General features: G+C 42.5%; 1 protein-coding gene across 1 annotated transcript; it reads right to left on the bottom strand.

Moving 5' to 3' along the window:
- Positions 1-1,429: 1,429 nt before the first annotated feature.
- Positions 1,430-8,939, bottom strand: LOC134212429 (bifunctional endo-1,4-beta-xylanase XylA-like). The gene is made up of 3 exons (XM_062690277.1): positions 8,545-8,939; positions 3,453-3,791; positions 1,430-2,789 (listed from the first exon to the last, which is right to left on the bottom strand). Exons 1-3 carry the CDS (start codon positions 8,724-8,726, stop codon positions 2,651-2,653), a joined length of 660 nt encoding a protein of 219 aa, XP_062546261.1. The 5' UTR covers positions 8,727-8,939; the 3' UTR covers positions 1,430-2,650.
- Between the last annotated feature and the right edge of the window lie 1,403 nt (positions 8,940-10,342).

Genomic DNA, 10,342 nt, shown 5'->3' with positions numbered 1-10,342 from the left:
AGATAGCAACAGTAGTGCCAAGAGAGCTCAATAAGTCGGATGGCCGTGAAACAGGTTGTTAAACTCGCGTTTTGTTGCGCTCTTGCTGCCTGTCGCCCGATTGGTAGTGAAGCAATGCCAGACAGATTTCCTAAACTGGACTGGATCGCCTAGTCGGGATCTGTGGATCGATCTACTGTAGAAAGAGCTACGCAACACATTGATTCGCTATCAATGAGATTGTTCTTCCTTCAGGGCTGTATTTTTACAGGCGCGCCATACCAGATGTTGAACTGTTCGTGTTACAAACACAGCGGATTCAAAACAGCGCCATCACTAATCTCCCGGTTTATTTCAACGAGTCGATCTACATACAATCGGCGATGGTTGCGTGGTTGTTCACTTATAGATCATAACAGCGATACAGGTATACCTCGATTATATGGATTTTTACTAATGTCTTGAAATTGAGCTTGACCGTAGCTAATGCTTCCATAATTTTGAATTGAGAACCGACAATAATCATCAACATACAGGATTATTAGGTTTAAAAGCAATCAAGTTGAAATGCATTTAATTCTGGAAAGCGAATAGGTGATATCTTACCTGCCCACTGTAAGAAAACGACACTTCTGAAATTGAATCTCTCTTGAAACCAAAAACTATGCTTAGAATAGGGAATGATAAGCGGCTCTTCAAGCATTTGACTCATTCAAACATATTTGGAAGCTCAAATTTATGTAATAAGCATACATAATCCTTTTCAGGTCATTATTCTACAGATGTATGCGTCAAAACATAAATGTTGCATTTAAACATACTGTGGGTTAGCGTCACGACACTGACCTCACAGTGACTGATATGAGACAAGAGTGCTACTCGGGATGTTTTATTTCTGCTCTCCGGAAGTTCATTGGGCACCATGGAATCCCAAGCGGGATACACTCCGACCGGTCAGCAGGCGATTAGATCAGAACTATCAAAACATGGAATCGAGTGGCATTTCATCCCGCCTCGTGGTCCCAACTTTGGAGGATAGTGGGAAGCAGCTGTTTGATCCGCAAAGACTGCTTTAAAGAAGGTAATCGTCAGCCAACTTACCCATGAAAACTTCTCCACCCTGCTCGTGCAAATCGCCGCAGCCCTAAACTCAAGACCTCTAGCCCATTATCGGATGACCCCACCGATATCAATGCCTTGACAGCAGCTCATTTCTTGATCGGGTCCCCCATGAACGATCACACACTTTCAGCAACGACAGCAGATATTCTAACGGTACTAGCAGCGCTGGAGTCAAGAGTACCTTACCGGACTTCAGCAGGCGAACAATGCCCATCAACGCCCACAACGTGGGAAGGTAAACTCAACCGTTGAACCATCCCCCAAAAGTGCCTTTTAAGAGGGAGACAGCAATGATTGGACTCACGATCAATACCAGCAAAACAAAGTACATGGTCGCTGGCAAACAACGTGGGTTCAATTATAGTGGTGGTGGTAGCGAAATAGTGCTGGGTGGTGAAAAATCTGATGTGGTAGAAGAATTTGTGTATCTTGGAACATTAGTGACGTGCGATAATGATGTTATCCGCGAGGTGAAAAGGAGGTCCCGTAGTCTGCAAACGAAGACAAAATTCGCGCTGTATACTTCTTCCGTTGGCTTTATACTGTCATGAAACATGGACGTTAAAGGAGGCTGATCGGAGAGCTTTCGAAGTGTTTGAGCGTAAGGTGCTGCGGACAATACTCGGCGGTAAACAGGAGAACGGTATCTGGCGGCGTCGCATGAATTACGAGTTGTACCAGGTGTATAAATGGTTGGATATTATTAGGCTTATACAACACGGCAGACTACGGTGGGCTGGAAACGTTGCTCGTGTGCCGGAAGAACATCAAGCGAAGATAATATTTAGTAGAGAGCCCAGAACAGGCCGCAGGCTTCGTGGAAGGCCGCGTACACGATGGCTTTTTGCAGTCGAAGAGGACCTGAGGCCGCTCAATGTTCAGGGCGACTGGAAGCGATTGGCCCAGGATCAATTGTTGAGTGGAGAAGGATACTCCATTCGGCGTAGCTTCATCGAAGAGCTGTAACCCATCAAGTAAGTGCCTCTTATGCAAGGCTAGTTCATAACAAAGTATGGTATTGAGGTACTCGCTCCTGCTCGGGAAGGAGTGAAGTATGAGGTGAAATGATTATCTCCTGTACTTAGCTTGCACTGATTAGTAGTTTAATAGAGCTAAAATTTCGATTTTACTATCACTGAATCAACGCCATTTCTAGCATTGAACGTTTTGACCTTATTGATTGGAAATCAGCGCAAAGTGCTTGAACAACTGATGACGTCTTCTTCTGACCAAAAAAAATATGAATGACACTAACAAGTTAGGGAAAGAAGTTGTGGGATAGTGATGAATTTGTAGGTTAGGGGCCGTACATATATTACGTAAGCACCTAGGGGGGGAGGGGGAGTCGGTCAATATCTTACGCTCCATATAAATAAAAAATCATTTGTATGAAAAAAATCTTACAAGGGGTGAGGGGGAGTCGAAAAACCCAGAAAAATTGCTTACGTAATAAGTGTACGACCCCTTAGAATAATACATCTTTATTAAATTCCATCGCTTTTTTTTCAATCAAACCGTGCATCGTTTATTCAAAACTTTAAATATACTTTTATCCCCACATGTTGGGGACGATGAATTTGCTTTTCCTATATGGTTGCAAAGTGGTCGTTGTTGTTGTAGCTGGCTTCTTTGTCGTTTTGGGCTTTACATTTCCACGATAGGGCCAGGGCATTCCGAACATATCTTGCCTGTAAAACGAAATCGATTAATTACATAGTTAAAATGACTTTTACTATTCATAAAAGTTTTAGTTTTTCATGTTTTGTTCTACTTCTATCCTCTTAACTTTTTGCCCTTAGATTTTTTGCCTTTCTCGTATAACAAAGTTGTACCGATAGGCTCCGATCATTTCACTCCGAAAACGAACTTTTTATAGAAGGCTGTTCTATACCAATCGAATCAGCTCGAAATTGAATTGAGAAAATACCTGTACGTCCGTGCGCGCGCGCGTTTGTGTGTGTGTGTATGTGTGAAGTGTGACAATCCATACGTAATTAATGGATCGTTGTTTTGTTTTTCTGTTGATTGCGCTATTCAAATTAAATCATGAAAAAAATGTTCCTTAGGTCCTTTTGAAAAGTTAAGCGAGAATTGTTCTCCCTATGTCACACTTTGTATGAATCTGAAATATTTGTATGGATTGTCACATTTTGAGCAAACACCCTACCCTCCCCTTAGCATTACGTAATAGGAGAAGAAGAAAAAGAAGGTTGCGCTGCTATTGCTTATAATAATAATTAGTTTCTAAGATTCTGGCTCTGTAATACATAATGCAGTCTCGAGCCTATTATATGGAACTAATAAAACACAATGATAATGTTAAACTCGTAGTCTGAATAGTCGAAACTTACCTTCTGTTACCAGTATTTCCGAATGCGGTTGCCCATCGTGGATCGTATCCGAATCTATTGTACATATAGTACAAGTAGTTCAGCGCATCAGCATTAGCGGAACCATAGTTTGCCCGTGGATTATCATAACCGTATCCGTTATCATCGCTCCGATCTTTGCTATAGTACCCTTGTGGAATCGGTAGATAAGGGCTATTGTTCGAGCCGGGAAGTGCTCGGGATGAATATGGATCGCCGTTCCATTGTCGAGGATTAAATGGATTGTAATAGTTGAAATTCGTCATGGGTTGCCACTGATTACTATTGGGTATATAGTTTCGTTGGTTATAAGCCTGTAGACTAGTAGAATAATATGCATTATATGAAAAGTGAAATCAAATATACGGTAAAGCTGATTGTTTGATAATTGGCAACTTAAAATGGACACGCATTGTGTATCGAAGTTTAAGTCCGGCTTTTGGGAGGCTTCGGGCCAAATTATACACGTCCGGTTAACTCTTAAGCGGGGCTTACCCATACGTTTAATCTTGGTCTAAGGCCTAAGCGGAGATAGAGAAATTGGCCCTTATAGCTTAAATAGGTTTAAGCGTATGGTTAAGCACCGCCTAAGAATTGAGCGGAGGTGAAGAAGTTGGCCCTTAGGGTAAATTTTTCCATATCCCCTTGGGCGTTAAACCCGGTTTATTTTTATTTATTTGTTACCACCGTCTCGAAGGTATTAAAGACTGTTCTACAGACTGCACCTTAACCTAGAGCCTTAATCCTATTTTTGAACACATTTTTTGACAAATTAAAATCAAAAACATCACTAACACTTTTGAACAAACGTAGACATTGATCATACACGGTTCTGCGGTGTCTAACGAATAATAGCTCTCGTTCTCGCAGTTGTTGAGAAGGAGCATAAATAGCTACGTTATCTAATAATTCAATGCAGTCGAGATTTCCGCTCAACAAGTCATAGATGAAATAACGTTTACGAGACTTGCGAACAACGTTGCGAAGGTGCTGCAACTCTTCAGACAACCACGGCTGCTTGAATGAGAACAATCGGACACAGATAAGTGATTTGGATTAAAAAATTCACGAAGATTGATACGTCGCATGACACGGTTTGATTTGGATCGATCAGTGGCCACTTCCCCCAGGGCACCTGATCCGGGGATATGGCCAGATGCACACAGACAGAAAATTAACGAAATTGCCAGAAATGAACTGGTACATATTGTAAAATTATGAAATTTGATACGTCGCATGGCATTGTTTGGTTCGGATCGATAAGTGGCCACTTTACCCAAGGCACCTGGTCCGGGGCATGGCCGAATGGACACAGACAGAATATAAATGAAATTGCCAGCAGTGAACTGGTATTGTAAAGTCATGAAGTTTGATACGTCGCATGACATTGTTTGATTCGGATCGATAAGTGTCCACTTCTCCCAGGGCACCTGATCCGGGGACATGGCCAGGTGGACACAGACAGAAAATATACGAAATTGCCAGCAGTGAACTGGTATTGTAAAATGTGGTAAAATCATGATGTTTGATACGCAGGGCTGGTAGCAAGTCACTTTTTAGTGACTTGGTCACTATTTTGAGCCTAGTCACTAAAAAGTCACTATTTGCATCCAAAAGTCACTAAAGAAGTTCCCTGGTTCCAAGGCTTTAGTTGGCTGAAACCACTTCGTGCGTCTAGTCAATGTTGGCAAATATTCATGTACCCACCTTCTCCAGAATTGATCCGTTAAGAACTGAGTAAGCTTCCAGCTGTCGCGTAACGCTGATCCCTCCACCACAAACGCCATTCTTGGTTGAACAATTCCCTGCGTGCCATGAAGAAGAAAGTATTTCGGTGTGAGAGCTTCTTGCTCTGCGTTGTGTATTGGGATGTACGTCAGAGGACGTGAATTGTCTCCAGCTTCCGCTTCTAACACTATGGTCTCCAAGGCTTCATCATTTGGATGTCGTGGGTGTTCGGCTATTACCGCTATTGCTGCTTTGACCGAACGGACCATTCGCTCCCAGCACCCTCCCATGTGTGGAGCAGATGGTGGGTTGAAATGCCAAGTCGTTCTTGCATTTGTGAACGTTACTGTACAATTTTCATGAATACCCTGAATCTGCGCAGTCAAGACATTTTTGGCACCCTTGAAACAGGTTCCATTATCGGAATAAAACGCAGCAGGAGATCCTCTCCGATTTACAAATCTTCGAATCGCCATAACGAAAGAGTGTGTCGAGAGGCTGTGGACGATCTCCAGATGCACTGCTCGTATGGTGAGGCATGTGAATAGCGCCACCCAGCGTTTCACCAAGCTCCGACCTTGTTTCACCATGATTGGTCCAAAATAATCTAAACCGGTGTAGTTAAATGGACGAATGTGTGGGGTGTGAGGCGGACCGCCGGAAGAGGCGCCATCATTGGCAAATGTGGAACGGCTTTGACATTCACAACATTTACAACGGCTAATTTTACAACGTTGACAATCTTTGGAGATTCGCTTGATGACTTGACGCAGTTGCGGAATTCTGAAGCGTTGACGAATTTCGTTGAAAACAGTGTCGTTGTGCATGTGTAGGAACCGTCTGTAGTTGCTGTCCACAACGAGGCGTGTCAGGAGGTGCTCTTTCGGTAGAATTACTGGGTATTTGGTTTCAAATGGAAAAAGGTGCTAGGGAAATTCTGCTATTCACCCTTATTACTCCAGCATCATCCATGAAAGGTGACTCCTGAATTATCTTACTGGTCTTTTCCAGAAGCTTTGGCGTTTCGTTGGGTTGTGTCAAGTTATACTTCAAAACATTATATTCATCTGGGTAGGTGTCAGATTGATGATGGGCATTTCTCTGCTTGTAACGCCCGAGAAACAACGTGGAACTTCAACTTCTTGCAAGTGCACCAACAGCCGTGTCCAGTCACCCCACATCCTATACAGCTCCGGTGTGATCTCGTCATCCCAATCTGTACCAGACTTCCAAATATGCTGCATCAGAATTTTTCCGTGGACAAGAAAATGAGCTATGAAACCATACGGATCGAACAGCGACATCACCAGTCTCAGCACTTGTCGCTTAGTTGGTACAGCTTGCTGTGTCAAGAGTTTCTTCATATCATCTTTCACATTTACTTCGAAGATAAACACATCTTTGAAGGGTTTCTACATCATTCCTAGGACACGCTCGAAGTCAGCTGAACTTTCTAGATCGAGCGATTTATCTTGGGAACTCTCTGTTTCTCCCAGCTGTAGTAGAACATCGGAAACGTTAGACGTGAAGTTCCGAATTTCGAAGCCACCCAGGGCGTGAACGTGCTTGACTTCATTTACCAGCTGTACTGCTTCATCCACTGTGTCCACGCTATCACGTAGTGCGCATTGATAATCGCTTCTGCTGTTTTCGGAAACAGTGACTCGAACTCTCGGGCATTTTTATTCTCGATGAATTCAGCGATGCTAGGGGAGCATGTGGCACCAAAAGTTGCTACGTCCATTACGTAGATTTGTACTGGTTCTCCTTGACGTTCGCGGAATATAAATCGTTGCGACTGCCTATCTTCCGAAGCAATACGAATCTGGTGGAACATTTCGCGGATGTCTACGTCAACATATCTGATCCTTTAAGAAGCAGGTCATTGAGAGACAACCCTTTCACCCTTGCAGCAGCGTCCCAAATAAGGCGGACTTTTGAAGGTTTCTTTGGGTTTCTAACTCCTAGTGGTAAATACCACATCCTATTCGAATCCGCCAACAACTCGTATTCTGTAATTTTGTGCGCACATCCTTTTGTTTCGTACTCTCGAATTAGTTGTATCACCCTCGCTTTCAGCTCTTGGTCTTTTTCCAGCCGTTTCTCCAATGATTCCAGCCTACGCATGGCGAGTGGATATCTGGAAGAATTGGTTGATCATATTTCCAAAGCAACCCACTTTCGAACCCACACTGTGTGCTACGTGTTGTTTTCTCCATGATGCTACGTGCTCTGCTGTCATCTACGGACTCAATTGGGTTTGCTACCGCTGCTTCCTCAACTGCGAAGTATTGCTTCATCAAGTCATGTAACTCTCGGTTCCCTATTTTCTCCTCCACCATATGCACATAGAGCTGTTTGATCGGAACGGACTCCCCAGCCTGCTTGCCATAGACGCACCAGCCTAATCGTGTCTTCACTGCCACTGGCTCATTAGCCCTTCTTTCACGAACTTTGAGTGGAGTTAACAGTTGCGCATGTTCGATACCTATGATGATCCTTGGGGTCGCATTAGAGTAACTTATCAGTGGAAGACCTCGCATATGACTATATATTTTTTGCAGCTCTTCACGAGGTTGGGTGAATTAAACTCACTATTGGGTAGTTTATTTCTTCCGTGTAGGGGGAATGACAGCTTTGGCAGGTTTTGTTCTATTATTGTCAGGGGTTTTTTTATGAACGATTATGCTCAAATTTGGCCCAAACATTCAAATTTCATAAAATTCGGTCGACAAAAACCCCCCTGACAATAATAGAACAAAACCTGCCAAATCCGTCTGTTTCCCTAATATCGTATGATAAAACATAATGATATCTACACAAAAATCCATTATCCTTTATTTGAAAATATAGTCAATCAAAGGGGGTTTTCACATGTTTTGCTTTATATTACGTGAAAAGTGCTGTGGAAAAAATCCATGTAAGTTTTCACGCCAACCTTTACAACAAACTTTTTAAGTGCTTTGGTAATTTTTAAGCAACTTTTTGTAAGTAGCCATTTTCGTAGATCAGAAGTGTCTTATCATACGCTTTGTGCACTTGGAAGGTTCATAGTAAAAAATATTTATAAATTACTAATAATATTATAAAATACTATTATTGACGCATCGATTACACAACGAGTCCACTAAAACAAGTTTAACTGCAGATAAAAACAACCAATATTTCAATTCAATATTAATCTTGTAATATGGATGAGCTTAACTTTCAAACGAATGCGATTCTTTCGCATTATTCCCCTTTTGATTTTCTGACGTACATATGCGCCTAAACTTTCACTTGAAAGCGCGTTCATGCGCATCTCATGGTTACTTGACAAACCGAAGAACTCTGAATATGTACTTACTTATTCCATTCAGTAAATCCATTCGAGTTGCTCACTTGGTTGCTCAGTCCATTATTGTCATTATTTTGAGAATAGAAGCCTTGGGGCTGGGCCGATGGGCTAATCCCTTTGGATGGATCATTATTTTGCCCAAGGGTGTCTCCTATGAACAGCACATAAATGTACAGTATAACTGCAATCATCGTTTAAGAGCTGGGTCCCTATTTAGCGTTTTTGAACAATATTGCAGAGAATCCCACGAGACACTTCTTATCGATCGAGAGCACTGACTTTCACTGTTAACGACGATCCCCTCAAAGCTTGTGCTTACGACCTTGCTCGTATTCTAGGTCGATACTTCGAAGCTTGCACAGAACTACGGTTTCTTCAGTATTCCATAAAAGGCACGTTATAATAGAGCAATATACATTTGACAGTGAAGACGGGCTCACACTGCTCCTCAGATAGACAGTGGTGATCTTATTCCACAGCCACTGTGAATAGTAAATGGCATGCCCTAGTTATGTGCCGGAATTGGAAAGCAGTGCGGCATATTATGCCAATTAGCACCTTGACGGAATCATAACAACAGAATTTCTTAACTGTGTCGACCATGCTTTAGAAATCTATACTGAATGGGTATAATAACAACCTATTCATTTCATTTTAACCCATGTTATTAATTTTAAAAGTTAAATTGTGTGTTGAATCTGGACAATAAGCGACATTGAATTCAGAAAGTGAGTTTATTTATACTGTAGGCAGGTACAAGTAGGGCCCTCCTAAGCCGGGCAGTGAGATGAGTGGCTTCAAAGCAAGACCTTGCTGATGGTGGCTGGGTTCGATTACCGGTGCCGGACTAGGCAATTTTCGGGTTGGAAATTGTCTCGACTTCCCTGGGCATAAAAGTATCATCGTGATGGTCTCATGATATACGAATGCAGAAATGGTGACTTGGCATAGAAATCTCGCAGTTCATAACTGTGGAAGTGCTTAATGAACACTAAGCTGCGAGGTGGAAATGTCCCAGTGGGGGATGTAATGCCAATGATGAAGAAGTAGACTGGTACAATAAATATTATTTGCATAATGGGGAACAATTGAAAAACTCTATTGTCAGATTTTCTGGATATGATACACTGCGCGGCGTTTGTAATGTTCCCAAATGGGTACTTGCACAAAACTTCACGCGGCGAATGACTGTCGAAAGGTACGGCCGCGCCAAACGATACACCGCAATGCTATTCACCCATAAGAATCAAGTAAACGGGGGGCATAAAGCGCGGTGGTACCTTTCATGAAGGGTTCGCCGCGTGCAATTTTGAGAAAATCAGGCAATAATAACTCCAAACACTGCTATTTTTACCAAGGAGATATAGCTCACAACACCGTCTGTTTACCATGTTAGGGGAAATTGAGCATCGTTCGAGAGCTAGCGAGCGATTCTAAGAAAACTGTTCACCATGCTCCACCGAAAATTTAGAGGGGGTGGTGTCAGAACGTGCTCCAGCCTTAAAAAACAAGCAACGAATAATCAACGAGAGAATATGGACCGGAACAATCGGTAAAGACTACAGCGATGAAAAAAGATTAGCGAGTGGAAGGTCGTTTCGTGGAACTTCATATCTCTCAATTTCATTGGGAGCACAAGCAAACTCACCAATGTGCTGCAGGACCGTGGATCCAGCATCGGAGCGCTGCCCCATCGTGGAGCCATATTACAATAAAATTATGCTACAAACATACAAAAATAAAAACTCAGCGCATTAGCATTATCTTTGAGCAATTCGCACAAATTCATAGGTGGTACAAACCAAGA

The sequence above is a fragment of the Armigeres subalbatus genome, chromosome 2, assembly GCF_024139115.2.
Source record: "Armigeres subalbatus isolate Guangzhou_Male chromosome 2, GZ_Asu_2, whole genome shotgun sequence".
Taxonomy (NCBI): domain Eukaryota; kingdom Metazoa; phylum Arthropoda; class Insecta; order Diptera; family Culicidae; genus Armigeres; species Armigeres subalbatus.
The sequence above is the reverse complement of the archived record's forward strand: the minus strand, read 5'-3'. Positions and strand labels throughout refer to the sequence as shown.